Here is a 21,819-nt window from a genome sequence, read left to right on the forward strand (position 1 = left end):
CTCCCTCTCTCTCGCTCTCTGAATGTATAACACTCCCTCTCACTCTCTGACTGTATAACACTCCCTCTCCCTCTCCCTTGCTCTCTGACTGTATAACACTCCCTCTCCCTCTCACTCTCTCTCGCTCTCTGACTGTATAACACTACCTCTCCCTCTCTGACTGTATAACACTCCCTCTCCTTCTCACTCTCTGACTGTATAACACTCCCTCTCACTCTCTGACTGTATAACACTCCCTTTCTCTCTCACTCTCTGACCTTATAACACTCCCTCTCACTCTCTGACTGTATAACACTCCCTCTCCCTCTCTCTCTCGCTCTCTGACTGTATAACACTCCCTCTCCCTCTCACTCTCTCTCACTCTCTGACTGTATAACACTCCCTCTCTCTCTGACTGTATAACACTCCCTCTCCCTCTCTGACTGTATAACACTCCATCTCCCTCTCACTCTCTCTCACTCTCTGACTGTATAACACTCCCTCTCCCTCTCACTCACTGACTGTATAACACTCCCTCTCCCTCTCCCTCTCTCTCACTCTCTGACTGTATAACACTCCCCCTCCCTCTCTCTCACACTCTCACTGTATAACACTCCCCCTCCCTCTCACTCTCTCTCCCTCTCTCACTCTCTGACTGTATAACACTCCCTCTCCCTCTCTCTCACTCTCTGACTGTATAACACTCCCTCTCCCTCTCTCTCACTCTCTGACTGTATAACACTCCCTCTCCCTCTCACTCTCTCTCACTCTCTGACTGTATAACACTCCCCCTCCCTCTCCCTCTCTCTCACACTCTGACTGTATAACACTCCCTCTCCCTCTCTCTCACTCTCTGACTGTATAACACTCCCCCTCCCTCTCACTCTCTGACTGTATAACAGTCCCTCTCCCTCTCACTCTCTTTCATACTCTGACTGTATAACACTCCCTCTCCCTCTCTCTCACTCTCTGACTGTATAACACTCCCCCTCCCTCTCACTCTCTGACTGTATAACACTCCCCCTCCCTCTCACTCTCTGACTGTATAACACTCCCTCTCCCTCTCTCTCACTCTCTGACTGTATAACACTCCCTCTCCCTGTCCCTCTCTGACTGTATAACACTCCCCCTCCCTCTCCCTCTCTCTCACTCTCTGACTGTATAACACTCCCCCTCCCTCTCACTCTCTGACTGTATAACACTCCCTCTCCCTCTCACTCTCTTTCATACTCTGACTGTATAACACTCCCTCTCCCTTTCTCTCTCGCTCTCTGACTGTATAACACTCCCTCTCCCTCTCACTCTCTTTCATACTCTGACTGTATAACACTCCCTCTCCCTCTCTCTCACACTCTGACTGTATAACACTCCCCCTCCCTCTCCCTCTCTCTCACTCTCTGACTGTATAACACTCCCCCTCCCTCTCTCTCACACTCTGACTGTATAACACTCCCCCTCCCTCTCTCTCACTCACTGACTGTATAACACTCTCTCTCCCTCTCTCACTCTCTGACTGTATAACACTCCCTCTCCCTCTCTCTCACTCTCACTGACCGTATAACACTCCCTCTCCCTCTGACTCTCTCTCACTCTCTGACTGCATAACACTCCCTCTCACTCTCTCTCACTCTCTGACTGTATAACACTCCCTCTCCCTCTCACTCTCTCTCACTCTCTGACTGTATAATACTCCCTCTCCCTCTCACTCTCTCTCACTCTCTGACTGTATAACACTCCCTCTCCCTCTCTCTCACTCTCTGACTGTATAACACTCCCTCTCCCTCTCACTCACTCTCTGACTGTATAACACTCCCTCTCCCTCTCACTCTCTCTCACTCTCTGACTGTATAACACTCCCTCTCTCTCTGTGACTGTATAACACTCCCTCTCTCTCTGACTGTATAACACTCCCTCTCCCTCTCTGACTGTATAACACTCCATCTCCCTCTCACTCTCTCTCACTCTCTGACTGTATAACACTCCCTCTCCCTCTCTGACTGTATAACACTCCCTTTCTCTCTCACTCTCTGACTGTATAACACTCCCTCTCACTCTCTGACTGTATAACACTCCCTCTCCCTCTCCCTCTCTCTCTCGCTCTCTGAATGTATAACACTCCCTCTCACTCTCTGACTGTATAACACTCCCTCTCCCTCTCCCTTGCTCTCTGACTGTATAACACTCCCTCTCCCTCTCACTCTCTCTCGCTCTCTGACTGTATAACACTACCTCTCCCTCTCTGACTGTATAACACTCCCTCTCCTTCTCACTCTCTGACTGTATAACACTCCCTCTCACTCTCTGACTGTATAACACTCCCTATCCCTCTCACTCTCTGACTGTATAACACTCCCTTTCTCTCTCACTCTCTGACCTTATAACACTCCCTCTCACTCTCTGACTGTATAACACTCCCTCTCCCTCTCTCTCTCGCTCTCTGACTGTATAACACTCCCTCTCCCTCTCACTCTCTCTCACTCTCTGACTGTATAACACTCCCTCTCACTCTCTGACTGTATAACACTCCCTCTCACTCTCTGACTGTATAACACTCCCTCTCCCTCTCTGACTGTATAACACTCCATCTCCCTCTCACTCTCTCTCACTCTCTGACTGTATAACACTCCCTCTCCCTCTCACTCACTGACTGTATAACACTCCCTCTCCCTCTCCCTCTCTCTCACTCTCTGACTGTATAACACTCCCCCTCCCTCTCTCTCACACTCTCACTGTATAACATTCCCCATCCCTCTCACTCTCTCTCCCTCTCTCACTCTCTGACTGTATAACACTCCCTCTCCCTCTCTCTCACTCTCTGACTGTATAACACTCCCTCTCCCTCTCTCTCACTCTCTGACTGTATAACACTCCCTCTCCCTCTCACTCTCTCTCACTCTCTGACTGTATAACACTCCCCCTCCCTCTCCCTCTCTCTCACACTCTGACTGTATAACACTCCCTCTCCCTCTCTCTCACTCTCTGACTGTATAACACTCCCCCTCCCTCTCACTCTCTGACTGTATAACACTCCCTCTCCCTCTCACTCTCTTTCATACTCTGACTGTATAACACTCCCTCTCCCTCTCTCTCACTCTCTGACTGTATAACACTCCCCCTCCCTCTCACTCTCTGACTGTATAACACTCCCCCTCCCTCTCACTCTCTGACTGTATAACACTCCCTGTCCCTCTCACTCTCTTTCATACTCTGACTGTATAACACTCCCTCTCCCTCTCCCTCTCTCTCACTTTGACTGTATAACACTCCCCCTCCCTCTCTCTCACACTCTCACTGTATAACACTCCCCCTCCCTCTCACTCTCTCTCCCTCTCTCACTCTCTGACTGTATAACACTCCCTCTCCCTCTCTCTCACTCTCTGACTGTATAACACTCCCTCTCCCTCTCACTCTCTCTCACTCTCTGACTGTATAACACTCCCCCTCCCTCTCCCTCTCTCTCACACTCTGACTGTATAACACTCCCTCTCCCTCTCTCACTCTCTGACTGTATAACACTCCCCCTCCCTCTCACTCTCTGACTGTATAACACTCCCTCTCCCTCTCCCTCTCTCTCACTCTCTGACTGTATAACACTCCCCCTCCCTCTCACTCTCTGACTGTATAACACTCCCCCTCCCTCTCACTCTCTGACTGTATAACACTCCCTCTCCCTCTCACTCTCTTTCATACTCTGACTGTATAACACTCCCTCTCCCTTTCTCTCTCGCTCTCTGACTGTATAACACTCCCTCTCCCTCTCACTCTCTCTCACTCTCTGACTGTATAACACTCCCCCTCCCTCTCCCTCTCTCTCACTCTCTGACTGTATAACACTCCCCCTCCCTCTCTCTCACTCTCTGACTGTATAACACTCCCTCTCTCTCACTCTCTGACTGTATAACACTCCCTCTCCCTCTCTGACTGTATAACACTCCATCTCCCTCTTACTCTCTCTCGCTCTCTGACTGTAAAACACTACCTCTCCCTCTCTGACTGTATAACACTCCCTCTCCTTCTCACTCTCTGACTGTATAACACTCCCTCTCACTCTCTGACTGTATAACACTCCCTATCCCTCTCACTCTCTGACTGTATAACACTCCCTCTCCCTCTCTCTCTCTCGCTCTCTGACTGTATAACACTCCCTCTCCCTCTCACTCTCTCTCACTCTCTGACTGTATAACACTCCCTCTCACTCTCTGACTGTATAACACTCCCTCTCCCTCTCTGACTGTATAACACTCCATCTCCCTCTCACTCTCTCTCACTCTCTGACTGTCTAACACTCCCTCTCCCTCTCACTCACTGACTGTATAACACTCCCTCTCCCTCTCCCTCTCTCTCACTTTGACTGTATAACACTCCCCCTCCCTCTCTCTCACACTCTCACTGTATAACACTCCCCCTCCCTCTCACTCACTGACTGTATAACACTCCCTCTCCATCTTACTCTCTCTCACTCTCTGACTGTATAACACTCCCCCTCCCTCTCTCTCACACTCTGACTGTATAACACTCCCCCTCCCTCTCACTCTCTCTCCCTCTCTCACTCTCTGACTGTATAACACTCCCTCTCCCTCTCTCTCACTCTCTGACTGTATAACACTCCCTCTCCCTCTCACTCTCTCTCACTCTCTGACTGTATAACACTCCCCCTCCCTCTCCCTCTCTCTCACACTCTGACTGTATAACACTCTCCCTCCCTCTCACTCTCTGACTGTATAACACTCCCTCTCCCTCTCACTCTCTTTCATACTCTGACTGTATAACACTCCCTCTCCCTCTCTCTCACTCTCTGACTGTATAACACTCCCCCTCCCTCTCACTCTCTGACTGTATAACACTCCCCCTCCCTCTCACTCTCTGATTGTATAACACTCCCTCTCCCTCTCACTCTCTTTCATACTCTGACTGTATAACACTCCCTCTCCCTTTCTCTCTCGCTCTCTGACTGTATAACACTCCCTCTCCCTCTCACTCTCTCTCACTCTCTGACTGTATTACACTCCCCCTCCCTCTCCCTCTCTCTCACTCTCTGACTGTATAACACTCCCCCTCCCTCTCCCTCTCTCTCACTCTCTGACTGTATAACACTCCCCCTCCCTCTCTCTCACACTCTGACTGTATAACACTCCATTTCCCTCTCACTCTCTCTCACTCTCTGACTGTATAACACTCCCTCTCCCTCTCACTCTCTCTCGCTCTCTGACTGTATAACACTCCCTCTCCCTCTCACTCTCTCTCACTCTCTGACTGTATAACACTCCCCCTCCCTCTCCCTCTCTCTCACTCTCTGACTGTATAACACTCCCCCTCCCTCTCTCTCACACTCTGACTGTATAACACTCCCCCTCCCTCTCACTCTCTCTCCCTCTCTGACTGTATAACACTCCCTCTCCCTCTCTCTCACTCTCTGACTGTATAACACTCCCTCTCTCTCACTCTCTGACTGTATAACATTCCCTCTCCCTCTCATTCACTGACTGTATAACACTCCATCTCCCTCTCACTCTCTCTCACTCTCTGACTGTATAACACTCCCTCTCCCTCTCCCTCTCTCTCACTCTCTGACTGTATAACACTCCCTCTCCCTCTCACTCTCTCTCGCTCTCTGACTGTATAACACTCCCTCTCCCTCTCACTCTCTCTCGCTCTCTGACTGTATAACACTCCCTCTCACTCTCTCTCACTGACTGTATAACACTCCCTCTCCCTCTCACTCTCTCTCGCTCTCTGACTGTATAACACTCCCTCTCCCTCTCACTCACTGACTGTATAACACTCCCTCTCACTCTCTCTCACTCTCTGACTGTATAAAACTCCCTCTCCCTCTCACTCACTGACTGTATAACACTCCCTCTCCCTCTCTCTCACTCTCTGACTGTATAACACTCCCTCTCCCTCTCTCTCACTCTCTGACTGTATAACACTCTCTCTCCCTCTCTCACTCTCTGACTGTATAACACTCCCTCTCCCTCTCACTCACTGACTGTATAACACTCCCTCTCCCTCTCTCTCACTCTCTGACTGTATAACACTCCCTCTCCCTCTCTCTCACTCTCTGACTGTATAACACTCTCTCTCCCTCTCTCACTCTCTGACTGTATAACACTCCCCCTCCCTCTCTCTCACACTCTGACTGTATAACACACCCCCTCCCTCTCCCTCTCTCTCACTCTCTGACTGTATAACACTCCCCCTCCCTCTCTCTCACACTCTGACTGTATAACACTCCCCCTCCCTCTCCCTCTCTCTCACTCTCTGACTGTATAACACTCTCTCTCCCTCTCTCACTCTCTGACTGTATAACACTCCCTCTCCCTCTCTCTCACTTTCACTGACCGTATAACACTCCCTCTCCCTCTCCCTCTCTCTCACTCTCTGACTGCATAACACTCCCTCTCACTCTCTCTCACTCTCTGACTGTATAACACTCCCTCTCCCTCTGACTCTCTCTCGCTCTCTGACTGTATAACACTCCCTCTCCCTCTCACTCTCTCTCACTCTCTGACTGTATAATACTCCCTCTCCCTCTCACTCTCTCTCACTCTCTGACTGTATAACACTCCCCCTCCCTCTCTCTCACACTCTCACTGTATAACACTCCCCCTCCCTCTCTGACTGTATAACACTCCCTCTCCCTCTCTTTCATACTCTGACTGTATAACACTCCCTCTCCCTTTCTCTCTCGCTCTCTGACTGTATAACACTCCCTCTCCCTCTCACTCTCGTTCATTCTCTGACTGTATAACACTCCCTCTCCCTCTCACTCACTGACTGTATAACACTCCCCCTCCCTCTCACTCTCTGACTGTATAACACTCCCTCTCCCTTTCTCTCTCGCTCTCTGACTGTATAACACTCCCTCTCCCTCTCACTCTCGTTCATTCTCTGACTGTATAACACCCCCTCTCCCTCTCACTCACTGACTGTATAACACTCCCTCTCCCTCTCTCTCACTCTCACTCTCTGACTGTATAACACTCCCCCTCCCTCTCACTCTCTGACTGTATAACACTCCCCCTCCCTCTCTGACTGTTTCACACTCCCTCTCCCTCTCTTTCATACTCTGACTGTATAACACTCCCTCTCCCTCTCACTCTCGTTCATTCTCTGACTGTATAACACTCCCTCTCCCTCTCACTCACTGACTGTATAACACTCCCTCTCCCTCTCACTCTCTCTCACTCTCTGACTGTATAACACTCCCTCTCCCTCTCACTCACTGACTGTATAACACTCCCTCTCACTCTCACTCTCTGACTGTATAACACTCCCTCTCCCTCTCACTCTCTGACTGTATAACACTCCCTCTCCCTCTCACTCTCTCTCACTCTCTGACTGTATAACACTCCCTCTCCCTCTCTCTCTCGCTCTCTGACTGTATAACACTCCCTCTCCCTCTCTCTCACTCTCTGACTGTATAACACTCCCTCTCACTCTCTGACTGTATAACACTCCCTCTCCCTCTCTGACTGTATAACACTCCATCTCCCTCTCACTCTCTCTCACTCTCTGACTGTATAACACTCCCTCTCACACTCTCTCATTCTCTAACTGTATAACACTCCCTCTCCCTCTCACTCTCTGACTGTATAACACTCCCTCTCCCTCTCACTCACTGACTGTATAACACTCCCTCTCCCTCTCACTCTCTGACTGTATAACACTCCCTCTCCTTCTCACTCTCTCTCACTCTCTGACTGTATAACACTCCCCCTCCCTCTCCCTCTCTCTCACTCTCTAACTGTATAACACTCCCCCTCCCTCTCTCTCACACTCTCACTGTATAACACTCACCCTCCCCCTCCCTCTCACTCTCTCTCCCTTTCTCACTCTCTCACTGTATAACACTCCCTCTCCCTCTCTCTCACTCTCTGACTGTATAACACTCCCCCTCCCTCTCCCTCTCTCTCACTCTCTGACTGTATAACACTCCCCCTCCCTCTCTCTCACACTCTGACTGTATAACACTCCCCCTCCCTCTCACTCTCTCTCCCTCTCTCACTCTCTGACTGTATAACACTCCCTCTCCCTCTCTCTCACTCTCTGACTGTATAACACTCGCTCTCACTCTCTGACTGTATAACACTCGCTCTCACTCTCTCTCACTCTCTGACTGTATAACACTCCCTCTACCTCTCCCTCTCTCTCACACTCTGACTGTATAACACTCCCTCTCTCTCACACTCTGACTGTATAACACTCCCTCTCCCTCTCACTCACTGACTGTATAACACTCCCTCTCTCTCACACTCTGACTGTATAACACTCCCTCTCACTCCCTCTCACTCACTGACTGTATAACACTCCCTCTCCCTCTCACTCTCTCTCACTCACTGACTGTATAACACTCCCTCTCCCTCTCACTCTCTCTCACTGACTGACTGTATAACACTCCCTCTCCCTCTCACTCACTGACTGTATAACACTCCTTCTCCCTCTCACTCTCTCTCACTCACTGACTGTATAACACTCCCCCTCCCTCTCTCTCACTCTCTGACTGTATAACACTCCCTCTCCCTCTCACTCTCTCTCACTCACTGACTGTATAACACTCCCTCTCCCTCTCACTCACTGACTGTATAACACTCCTTCTCCCTCTCACTCCCTCTCACTCTCTGACTGTATAACACTCCCTCCCCCTCCCTCTCACTCACTGAGTGTATAACACTCCCTCTCTCTCACTCTCTGACTGTATAACACTCCCTCTCCCTCTCACTCACTGACTGTATAACACTCCCTCTCCCTCTCTCTCACACTCTGACTGTATAACACTCCCTCTCCCTCTCTCTCACACTCTGACTGTATAACACTCCCTCTACCTCTCACTCACTGACTGTATAACACTCCCTCTCCCTCTCACTCTCTGACTGTATAACACTCCCTCTCCTTCTCACTCTCTCTCACTCTCTGACTGTATAACACTCCCCCTCCCTCTCCCTCTCTCTCACTCTCTAACTGTATAACACTCCCCCTCCCTCTCTCTCACACTCTCACTGTATAACACTCACCCTCCCCCTCCCTCTCACTCTCTCTCCCTTTCTCACTCTCTCACTGTATAACACTCCCTCTCCCTCTCTCTCACTCTCTGACTGTATAACACTCCCCCTCCCTCTCCCTCTCTCTCACTCTCTGACTGTATAACACTCCCCCTCCCTCTCTCTCACACTCTGACTGTATAACACTCCCCCTCCCTCTCACTCTCTCTCCCTCTCTCACTCTCTGACTGTATAACACTCCCTCTCCCTCTCTCTCACTCTCTGACTGTATAACACTCGCTCTCACTCTCTGACTGTATAACACTCGCTCTCACTCTCTCTCACTCTCTGACTGTATAACACTCCCTCTACCTCTCCCTCTCTCTCACACTCTGACTGTATAACACTCCCTCTCTCTCACACTCTGACTGTATAACACTCCCTCTCCCTCTCACTCACTGACTGTATAACACTCCCTCTCACTCCCTCTCACTCACTGACTGTATAACACTCCCTCTCCCTCTCACTCTCTCTCACTCACTGACTGTATAACACTCCCTCTCCCTCTCACTCTCTCTCACTGACTGACTGTATAACACTCCCTCTCCCTCTCACTCACTGACTGTATAACACTCCTTCTCCCTCTCACTCTCTCTCACTCACTGACTGTATAACACTCCCCCTCCCTCTCTCTCACTCTCTGACTGTATAACACTCCCTCTCCCTCTCACTCTCTCTCACTCACTGACTGTATAACACTCCCTCTCCCTCTCACTCACTGACTGTATAACACTCCTTCTCCCTCTCACTCCCTCTCACTCTCTGACTGTATAACACTCCCTCTCACTCCCTCTCACTCTCTGACTGTATAACACTCCCCCTCCCTCTCACTCACTGAGTGTATAACACTCCCTCTCTCTCACTCTCTGACTGTATAACACTCCCTCTCCCTCTCTCTCACACTCTGACTGTATAACACTCCCTCTCCCTCTCTCTCACACTCTGACTGTATAACACTCCCTCTCCCTCTCTCTCACACTCTGACTGTATAACACTCCCTCTCCCTCACTCTCACTCCCTGACTGTATAACACTCCCTCTCCCTCTCACTCACTGACTGTATAACACTCCCTCTCCCTCTCACTCACTGACTGTATAACACTCCCTCTCCCTCTCACTCACTGACTGTATAACACTCCCTCTCCCTCTCCCTCTCACTCCCTGACTGTATAACACTCCCTCTCCCTCTCACTCTCTGACTGTATAACACTCCCTCTCCCTCTCACTCCCACTCACTCACTGACTGTATAACACTCCCTCTCCCTATCTCTCGCTCTCTGACTGTATAACACTCCCTCTCACTCTCACTCACTGACTGTATAACACTCCCTCTCCCTCTCACTCACTGACTGTATAACACTCCCTCTCCCTCTCACTCACTGACTGTATAACACTCCCTCTCCCTCTCCCTCTCACTCCCTGACTGTATAACACTCCCTCTCCCTCTCACTCTCTGACTGTATAACACTCCCTCTCCCTCTCACTCCCACTCACTCACTGACTGTATAACACTCCCTCTCCCTATCTCTCGCTCTCTGACTGTATAACACTCCATCTCCCTCTCACTCACTGACTGTATAACACTCCCTCTCCCTCCCTCTCACTCACTGACTGTATAACACTCCCTCTCCCTCTCACTCTCTGACTGTATAACACTCCCTCTCCCTCTCACTCTCTCTCACTCTCTGACTGTATAACACTCCCTCTCCCTCTCTCTCTCGCTCTCTGACTGTATAACACTCCCTCTCCCTCTCACTCTCTCTCACTCTCTGACTGTATAACACTCCCTCTCCCTCTCACTCACTGACTGTATAACACTCCCTCTCACTCACTCTCACTCTCTGACTGTATAACACTCCCTCTCCCTCTCACTCACTGACTGTATAACACTCCCTCTCCCTCTCACTCTCTGACTGTATAACACTCCCTCTCCTTCTCACTCTCTCTCACTCTCTGACTGTATAACACTCCCTCTCCCTCTCACTCTCTGACTGTATAACACTCCCCCTCCCTCTCTCTCACACTCTCACTGTATAACACTCCCCCTCCCTCTCACTCTCTCTCCCTCTCTCACTCTCTGACTGTATAACACTCCCCCTCCCTCTCTCTCACTCTCTGACTGTATAACACTCCCCCTCCCTCTCCCTCTCTCTCACTCTCTGACTGTATAACACTCCCCCTCCCTCTCTCTCACACTCTGACTGTATAACACTCCCCCTCCCTCTCACTCTCTCTCCCTCTCTCTCTCTCTGACTGTATAACACTCCCTCTCCCTCTCTCTCACTCTCTGACTGTATCACACTCGCTCTCACTCACTCTCTGACTGTATAACACTCGCTCTCACTCTCTCTCACTCTCTGACTGTATAACACTCCCTCTCCCTCTCCCTCTCTCTCACACTCTGACTGTATAACACTCCCTCTCCCTCACACTCTGACTGTATAACACTCCCTCTCCCTCTCACTCACTGACTGTATAACACTCCCTCTCCCTCTCACTCCCTCTCACTCACTGACTGTATAACACTCCCTCTCCCTCTCACTCTCTCTCACTCACTGACTGTATAACACTCCCTCTCCCTCTCTCTCACTCTCTGACTGTATAACACTCCCTCTCCCTCACACTCTGACTGTATAACACTCCCTCTCCCTCTCACTCACTGACTGTATAACACTCCCTCTCCCTCTCACTCCCTCTCACTCTCTGACTGTATAACACTCCCTCTCACTCCCTCTCACTCTCTGACTGTATAACACTCCCCCTCCCTCTCACTCACTGACTGTATAACACTCCCTCTCTCTCACTCTCTGACTGTATAACACTCCCTCTCCCTCTCACTCACTGACTGTATAACACTCCCTCTCCCTCTCTCTCACACTCTGACTGTATAACACTCCCTCTCCCTCTCTCTCACACTCTGACTGTATAACACTCCCTCTCCCTCTCTCTCACACTCTGACTGTATAACACTCCCTCTCCCTCTCTCTCACTCTCTGACTGTATAACACTCCCTCTCCCTCACTCTCACTCTCTGACTGTATAACACACCCTCTCCCTCTCACTCACTGACTGTATAACACTCCCTCTCCCTCTCTCTCGCTCTATGACTGTATAACACTCCCTCTCCCTCTCTCTCACTCTCACTCTCTGACTGTATAACACTCCCTCTCCCTCTCATTCACTGACTGTATAACACTCCCTCTCACTCTCTCTCACTCTCTGACTGTATAACACTCCCTCTCCCTCTCTCTCGCTCTATGACTGTATAACACTCCCTCTCCCTCTCTCTCACTCTCACTCTCTGACTGTATAACACTCCCTCTCCCTCTCATTCACTGACTGTATAACACTCCCTCTCCCTCTCACTCTCTCTCACTCTCTGACTGTATAACACTCCCTCTCCCTCTCTCTCACTCTCTGACTGTATAACACTCCCTCTCCCTCTCATTCACTGACTGTATAACACTCCCTCTCCCTCTCACTCTCTCTCACTCACTGACTGTATAACACTCCCTCTCCCTCTCTCTCGCTCTATGACTGTATAACACTCCCTCTCCCTCTCCCTCTCTCTCACTCTCTGACTGTATAACACTCCCTCTCCCTCTCCCTCTCCCTCTCTCTCACTCTCTGACTGTATAACACTCCCTCTCCCTCTCCCTCTCTCTCACTCTCTGATTGTATAACACTCCCTCTCCCTCTCTCTCACTCTCTGACTGTATAACACTCCCTCTCCCTGTCCCTCTCTGACTGTATAACCCTCCCTCTCCCTCTCCCTCTCTCTCACTCTCTGACTGTATAACACTCCCCCTCCCTCTCTCTCACACTCTGACTGTATAACACTCCCTCTCCCTCACTCTCACTCTCTGACTGTATAACACACCCTCTCCCTCTCATTCACTGACTGTATAACACTCCCTCTCCCTCTCACTCTCTGACTGTATCACACTCCCTCTCCCTCTCACTCCCACTCACTCACTGACTGTATAACACTCCCTCTCCCTCTCTCTCGCTCTCTGACTGTATAACACTCCCTCTCCCTCTCACTCACTGACTGTATAACACTCCCTCTCCCTCTCTCTCACTCTCACTCTCTGACTGTATAACACTCCCTCTCCCTCTCATTCACTGACTGTATAACACTCCATCTCCCTCTCACTCTCTCTCACTCTCTGACTGTATAACACTCCATCTCCCTCTCTCACTCACTGACTGTATAACACTCCCTCTCCCTCTCTCTCACTCTCACTCTCTGACTGTATAACACTCCCTCTCCCTCTCATTCACTGACTGTATAACACTCCATCTCCCTCTCACTCTCTCTCACTCTCTGACTGTATAACACTCCATCTCCCTCTCTCACTCACTGACTGTATAACACTCCCTCTCCCTCTCTCTCACTCTCTGACTGTATAACACTCCCCCTCCCTCTCCCTCTCTCTCACACTCTGACTGTATAACACTCCCCCTCCCTCTCCCTCTCTCTCACTCTCTGACTGTATAACACTCCCTCTCCCTCTCTCTCACTCTCACTGACCGTATAACACTCCCTCTCCCTCTCCCTCTCACTCACTGACTGTATAACACTCCCTCTCCCTCTCTCTCACTCTCACTCTCTGACTGTATAACACTCCCTCTCCCTCTCATTCACTGACTGTATAACACTCCATCTCCCTCTCACTCTCTCTCACTCTCTGACTGTATAACACTCCATCTCCCTCTCTCACTCACTGACTGTATAACACTCCCTCTCCCTCTCTCTCACTCTCTGACTGTATAACACTCCCTCTCCCTCTCTCTCACTCTCTGACTGTATAACACTCCCTCTCCCTCTCCCTCTCTCTCACTCACTGACTGTATAACACTCCCCCTCCCTCTCTCTCACACTCTGACTGTATAACACTCCCCCTCCCTCTCTCTCTCTCTCTCTCACTCTCTGACTGTATAACACTCCCCCTCCCTCTCTCTCACACTCTGACTGTATAACACTCCCCCTCCCTCTCCCTCTCTCTCACTCTCTGACTGTATAACACTCTCTCTCCCTCTCTCACTCTCTGACTGTATAACACTCCCTCTCCCTCTCTCTCACTCTCACTGACCGTATAACACTCCCTCTCCCTCTCTGACTGTATAACACTCCCTCTCACTCTCTCTCACTCTCTCTCACTCTCTGACTATATAACACTCCCTCTCACTCTCTCTCACTCTCTCTCACTCTCTGACTGTATAACACTCCCTCTCTCTCTGTGACTGTATAACACTCCCTCTCTCTCTGACTGTATAACACTCCCTCTCTCTCACTCTCTGACTGTATAACACTCCCTCTCACTCTCTGACTGTATAACACTCCCTTTCTCTCTCACTCTCTGACTGTATAACACTCCCTCTCACTCTCTGACTGTATAACACTCCCTCTCCCTCTCCCTCTCTCTCTCGCTCTCTGACTGTATAACACTCCCTCTCACTCTCTGACTGTATAACACTCCCTCTCCCTCTCGCTCTCTGACTGTATAACACTCCCTCTCCCTCTCACTCTCTCTCGCTCTCTGACTGTATAACACTCCCTCCCCCTCTCACTCTCTCTCGCTCTCTGACTGTATAACACTACCTCTCCCTCTCTGACTGTATAACACTCCCTCTCCTTCTCACTCTCTGACTGTATAACACTCCCTCTCTCTCTCGCTCTCTGACTGTATAACACTCGCTCTCTCTCTCGCTCTCTGACTGTATAACACTCCCTCTCCCTCTCACTCTCTCTCACTCTCTGACTGTATAACACTCCCTCTCCCTCTCACTCTCTGACTGTATAACACTCCCTCTCCCTCTCACTCTCTGACTGTATAACACTCCCTCTCCCTCTCACTCTCTGACTGTATAACACTCCCTCTCCCTCTCACTCTCTGACTGTATAACACACCCTCTCCCTCTCATTCACTGACTGTATAACACTCCCTCTCCCTCTCACTCTCTGACTGTATCACACTCCCTCTCCCTCTCACTCCCACTCACTCACTGACTGTATAACACTCCCTCTCCCTCTCTCTCGCTCTCTGACTGTATAACACTCCCTCTCCCTCTCACTCACTGACTGTATAACACTCCCTCTCCCTCTCTCTCACTCTCACTCTCTGACTGTATAACACTCCCTCTCCCTCTCATTCACTGACTGTATAACACTCCATCTCCCTCTCACTCTCTCTCACTCTCTGACTGTATAACACTCCATCTCCCTCTCTCACTCACTGACTGTATAACACTCCCTCTCCCTCTCTCTCACTCTCACTCTCTGACTGTATAACACTCCCTCTCCCTCTCATTCACTGACTGTATAACACTCCATCTCCCTCTCACTCTCTCTCACTCTCTGACTGTATAACACTCCATCTCCCTCTCTCACTCACTGACTGTATAACACTCCCTCTCCCTCTCTCTCACTCTCTGACTGTATAACACTCCCCCTCCCTCTCCCTCTCTCTCACACTCTGACTGTATAACACTCCCCCTCCTCTCCCTCTCTCTCACTCTCTGACTGTATAACACTCCCTCTCCCTCTCTCTCACTCTCACTGACCGTATAACACTCCCTCTCCCTCTCCCTCTCACTCACTGACTGTATAACACTCCCTCTCCCTCTCTCTCACTCTCACTCTCTGACTGTATAACACTCCCTCTCCCTCTCATTCACTGACTGTATAACACTCCATCTCCCTCTCACTCTCTCTCACTCTCTGACTGTATAACACTCCATCTCCCTCTCTCACTCACTGACTGTATAACACTCCCTCTCCCTCTCTCTCACTCTCTGACTGTATAACACTCCCTCTCCCTCTCTCTCACTCTCTGACTGTATAACACTCCCTCTCCCTCTCCCTCTCTCTCACTCACTGACTGTATAACACTCCCCCTCCCTCTCTCTCACACTCTGACTGTATAACACTCCCCCTCCCTCTCTCTCTCTCTCACTCTCTGACTGTATAACACTCCCCCTCCCTCTCTCTCACACTCTGACTGTATAACACTCCCCCTCCCTCTCCCTCTCTCTCACTCTCTGACTGTATAACACTCTCTCTCCCTCTCTCACTCTCTGACTGTATAACACTCCCTCTCCCTCTCTCTCACTCTCACTGACCCCTCTCTGACTGTATAACACTCCCTCTCACTCTCTCTCACTCTCTCTCACTCTCTGACTATATAACACTCCCTCTCACTCTCTCTCACTCTCTCTCACTCTCTGACTGTATAACACTCCCTCTCTCTCTGTGACTGTATAACACTCCCTCTCTCTCTGACTGTATAACACTCCCTCTCTCTCACTCTCTGACTGTATAACACTCCCTCTCACTCTCTGACTGTATAACACTCCCTTTCTCTCTCACTCTCTGACTGTATAACACTCCCTCTCACTCTCTGACTGTATAACACTCCCTCTCCCTCTCCCTCTCTCTCTCGCTCTCTGACTGTATAACACTCCCTCTCACTCTCTGACTGTATAACACTCCCTCTCCCTCTCGCTCTCTGACTGTATAACACTCCCTCTCCCTCTCACTCTCTCTCGCTCTCTGACTGTATAACACTCCCTCCCCCTCTCACTCTCTCTCGCTCTCTGACTGTATAACACTACCTCTCCCTCTCTGACTGTATAACACTCCCTCTCCTTCTCACTCTCTGACTGTATAACACTCCCTCTCCCTCTCACTCTCTCTCGCTCTCTGACTGTATAACACTCCCTCTCCCTCTCACTCTCTCTCACTCTCTGACTGTATAACACTCCCTCTCCCTCTCACTCTCTGACTGTATAACACTCCCTCTCCCTCTCACTCTCTGACTGTATAACACTCCCTCTCCCTCTCACTCTCTGACTGTATAACACTCCCTCTCCCTCTCACTCTCTGACTGTATAACACTCCCTCTCCCTCTCACTCTCTGACTGTATAACACTCCCTCTCTCTCTCACTCACTGACTGTATAACACTCCCTCTCCCTCTCACTCTCTGACTGTATAACACTCCCGCTGACTCTCACCCTCTTCCCATCTGTGTTCTCTCTCACTCACCTCTTTCATTCACATTCTCTCTGTCTCCATCTTTCCATCTCACCCATTCACCATCTGTGTCTCTCTCTTTTCCTCTCATTGTGTCTCTGTATCTCTCTTTCCCATTCTCATTCACTCACTTCCTCTGTGTCTCTATATATCTTTCCTTCTGTCTCTCTCATGTTCTATTTTACTCATTTTAGTGCTGTCTTTGCACTCCCTCTCCCTCATTCACATTGTCTCTCTTTCCTCTCTCACTCGTTTCTCTCTCACTCACCCATTTACTTTCTTTGTCTCTATCTTTCCCTGTTTCTCACTCTCGCTCTCTAACACTCTCTCTCTCTGTCTGTCTCACAGGGAATGCTGATGTCTGCACCCCAGAACAGTATAAGGACTGTGCTGACCCAGCCTTGGGTAAGTACGCACACCCTCAGCTCCCTCCCCAAGATTTGTCTCAATGTTTTCTGAACGCTTCCCTGTCCATTCTGAACTCCCTCTCAAACCCCTCCTCAATGATTCCCTCCGTGCTGTCCCCAAGCCAAGCAGATACAACCTTCCCCCCACAGCCTCCAGCCTCTTCCACAGACAGTCAGCAGCCCCACAGTCTCTTCTGTATCTAATTGAAATGTCTCCAATGGTCGATATTCTCACACGTTGCTGACAGAATCTTTCGGCTGCTGCCAGTTGTCTCCCTGGACTATGTTCCTGGAACCCTGAGGAATCCTGGGCCTCCGCTTGATCCATCAATCCAGGTACAAGCCGTACATTCAAATCCTGCTCCGACTGGGCCCGGGAACTCCTGACCAGCTCAGCTCAGGAACCATTCCCGAGGAAAATGGAGTCTGCTAACTCCCCTCCCACAATCTTCCTGTCTCTCTCCAACCCCTGACCAAAAGCCCTCTCCACCAGAACCAGCCTCCCATCACAAAGCTCAATACGTTCCCCTCTCCAACACCTCCTTACCCTGAACCCCTCCACAAACCACCCTACCCTCAATCCAAACCAGTCAATGCCCAAACCCACTGGCCAATCCCCACTTCACTCTGTGTTTCCCCCCTCGGGCTGTCCTGGGACTGGAGTTACGTGGAGATTGCCTTCCCTGGTGGACACTGGTTTCCAGCAGCTTTGAGGGTGAGTTGATCACCTTATGGAATCCTCAGTCTCTGGTGAAAACCCCCTGACCAGACACAGATCGATGGGCAGAAAGTCACTGGCTGGTTGTTTATAATCTTGTATAATCCTTCTTTCTCCACCTGTAATTCCCAACTCATCACCTTGCACTTTTTCCACCTGTTTACTTTCTCCATCCCTCCTTCGTCTTGACCATATTCCTCTTTGACAAATTCTCTCTGTCTCCATCTCCCTCCTCCTGTCTTTCTCCATTCCCACCTTGCTCTGCTGCTTGCTACATCTCTCCCTCTCTCTGTCTCACACTTTCTCTATCCCTCTCGCTTCTTTTCTTTCCATGTTGTTCTGTCCCTCCCCTGTTTCTCTCTCTCTTCTCCTTTTCCAGAGTTTCTGGTGGAACAGGACAGTAGTTACTGTATGTGTGAGACTCCCTGTAACGTGACACGGTTTGGGAAAGAGATTTCCATGGTGAAGATTCCCAGCAAAGCCTCAGCAAAATTCCTCGCCAAGAAATTTAACAGAACAGAGCAGTACATCATGTGAGTATTTCAGGAGAACTCCAGCCTGACCAGTGAGCCTGGGGTCAGGGAAAATGGGAAGCTGCAAGGAGAGTGGGTTGGAGGAAGGGGAATGGGAATGGATGATGGATGGGGATGGGAGTTGGATGGGGATGGGAGATGGATGGGGATGGGAGATGGATGGGGATGGGAGATGGATGGGGATGGGAGATGGATGGGGATGGGAGATGGATGGGAATGGGAGATGGATGGGAATGGGAGATGGATGGGGATGGGAGATGGATGGGGATGGGAGATGGATGGGGATGGGAGATGGATGGGAATGGGAGATGGATGGGAATGGGAGATGGATGGGGATGGGAGATGGATGGGAATGGGAGATGGATGGGGATGGGAGATGGATGGGGATGGGAGATGGATGGGGATGGGAGATGGATGGGAGATGGGAGATGGATGGGGATGGGAGATGGATGGGGATGGGAGATGGATGGGGATGGGAGATGGATGGGAATGGGAGATGGATGGGGATGGGAGATGGATGGGGATGGGAGATGGATGGGGATGGGAGATGGATGGGAATGGGAGATGGATGGGAATGGGAGATGGATGGGGATGGGAGATGGATGGGAATGGGAGATGGATGGGGATGGGAGATGGATGGGGATGGGAGATGGATGGGGATGGGAGATGGATGGGAGATGGGAGATGGATGGGGATGGGAGATGGATGGGGATGGGAGATGGATGGGGATGGGAGATGGATGGGAATGGGAGATGGATGGGGATGGGGTAGGGAGAAGCTCTGGGACAGTGTGACAGAGGATCAGGGAGAGCTGTTTCTTGTTCTCTCTCTCTTTCTCCCACACACACTCCCTCCCTCTCGCTTTTCCATTTTCTCTCTCACTCTCTCCATCTCTTAACAACTGTCTCCCTCACACACTCCCTTTCATTTTCTTTCCCTCCTTCTTCCTCTCATACTCTCTGCAGTCAATAGAACCAGGTGGATGTTATTGATGATGGGTTCCTGGGGCCCATCAGGGAGCTCTGGCTGACAGACGGACAGCCACAGGAGCCATCTCAGTTCAGGGACTGACTGCGAGCTGGCTGGTCACAGTCAGTGTACCGTGAACATGGTACACTTGGTGACGGGATACCAGCCTCTTTGCAGTTACTTCACCCTCCCTCCCTCACACACTCTCTCATTCCTTCTCTCTCCCCCACCGTCTCACTCCCTCTCTCCAATACAGTCTCTCTCCTCTGTCTTCCATTCTCTCACTCCAACTCCCTCTGTCCCGCACACTCTCTCTCTCCCTGACACACTCTCAGTCCCTCACACTCTCTCCCTGACACACTCTCAGTCCCTCACACTCTCTCCCTGACACACTCTCAGGCCCTCACTCTCTCTCTCTCACTGACACACTCTCAGTCCCTCACACTCTTTCTCCCTGACACACTCTCAGTCCCTCACTCTCGCTCTCTCCCTGACACACTCTCAGTCCCTCTCTCTCTCTCTCTCCCTGACACACTCTCAGTCCCTCACTCCCTCTGTCGCTCAGTCTTTCACTCCGTTTCCCCTCCATTCTCTCACTTGCACTTTCCCAACTCTCTTGGTCCCTCACTTCCTCTGACTCTCATTCTGTGTCCCTTAGTCTCTCACTCCCTCACTCCCCTCACTTTTTCACTCCTTCTGTCCCACTGTCTGTCCCTCACTCCCTCTGTCCCTCTCTCTGTTCCTCAGTCCCTCTGTCTCTAACTGCGTCTGTCCCTAAATCTCTCACTCCCTCTACCCCTCACTCTTTCACTCCCTCTCTCTCTGTCCCTCACTCCCTCCGACTCTCACTGCCTCTGTCCCTCACTCTCTCACTCCCTCTCTCTCTGTCCCTCACTCTCTATCCCTCGCTCCCTCCGACTTTCACTCCCTCTGTCCTTCCCTCTCTCACTCCCTCTCCCTCTGTCCCTCTCTCTCTCTGTCCCTCACTCCCTGTGTCCCTCCCTCTCTCACTCCCTCTCTCTCTGTCCCTCACTCCCTCTGTCCCTCACTCTCTTACTCCCTCTCTCTCTGTCCCTCACTCCCTCTGTCCCTCACTCCCTCTGTCCCTCACTCCCTCTCTCACCCCCTCACTCTCTGTCCCTCGCTCCCTCCCTCTCTCACTCCCTCTCCCTCTGTCCCTCACTCCCACTGTCACTCCCTCTGTCCCTCTGTCCCTCACTCTCTCACTCCCTCTCTCACTCCCTCTCCCTCTGTCCCTCACTCCCTCTGTCCCTCCCTCTCTCACTCCCTCTGTCCCTCCCTCTCTCACTCTCTCCCTCTCTCACTCCCTCTGTCCCTCCCTCTCTCACTCTCTCCCTCTCTCACTCCCTCTGTCCCTCCCTCTCTCACTCTCTCCCTCTCTCACTCCCTCTGTCCCTCCCTCACTCCCTCTGTCCCTCACTCCCTCTGTCCCTCTCTCTCTCACTCTCTCCCTCTCTCACTCCCTCTGTCCCTCCCTCACTCCCTCAGTCCCTCACTCCCTCTGTCCCTCCCTCTCTTAATTCCTCTGTCCCTCCCTCTCTCACTCTCTCCCTCTCTCACTCCCTCTGTCCCTCCCTCTCTCCCTCTGTCCCTCCCTCACTCCCTCTGTCCCTCCCTCTCCCTCTGTCCCTCCCTCTCTCACTCTCTCCCTCCGTCTTGTTCCTCAGGGAGAACATTCTGGTGCTGGACATTTTCTTTGAGGCTCTAAACTACGAGACCATCGAACAGAAGAAAGCCTATGAGGTTGCGGGATTACTCGGTGAGTGTTCCCATGGAAACGGGCTCCATGATGAGGGTGTGAGAGCCTTGAATCTCCTCAGCGACCAGGGGGCACCCAGATTTCCAGAGGGCATTTGATCCGAGGTCAGGTACAAAGGCCAGGCTCAGGGTGACGGGGGGATGGTGGGGACGGTTTGTCGTTTGCTGATTAGCAGTAAATCGAGAGTCGGAATAAACGGGTCTTCTTCAGATTTGCAAGGTCAAGGCATCAGTGTTGGGAGCTCCACCCTTTAGCCATTATCTGAATGACTCGGAGGGGGATGGAGGGCACAGTTGCTAAATTTGGCGATGATAGGCAGCAGACACTGTTGCGAGGGAAAGCAGAGAGGCAAAAAC

At 50.9% G+C, this 21,819-nt stretch overlaps 1 protein-coding gene across 1 annotated transcript in view; it reads left to right on the forward strand.

Annotated features, from left to right (window-relative positions):
• Positions 1-21,561, forward strand: part of asic1c (acid-sensing (proton-gated) ion channel 1c) — a 246,597-nt gene extending 225,036 nt beyond the window's left edge. Inside the window, exons 5-7 of the mRNA XM_087985885.1 lie at positions 17,405-17,461; positions 18,561-18,714; positions 21,372-21,561. Of these exons, the coding sequence (XP_087842011.1) occupies positions 17,405-17,461; positions 18,561-18,714; positions 21,372-21,561 (401 nt within the window). The remainder of the gene's footprint in view (positions 1-17,404; positions 17,462-18,560; positions 18,715-21,371) is intronic.
• Positions 21,562-21,819: the final 258 nt, after the last annotated feature.

This window comes from Chiloscyllium plagiosum, unplaced genomic scaffold, assembly GCF_037043375.1.
Source record: "Chiloscyllium plagiosum isolate Xiang-an unplaced genomic scaffold, Cpla_swu_hap1 HiC_scaffold_4, whole genome shotgun sequence".
Taxonomy (NCBI): domain Eukaryota; kingdom Metazoa; phylum Chordata; class Chondrichthyes; order Orectolobiformes; family Hemiscylliidae; genus Chiloscyllium; species Chiloscyllium plagiosum.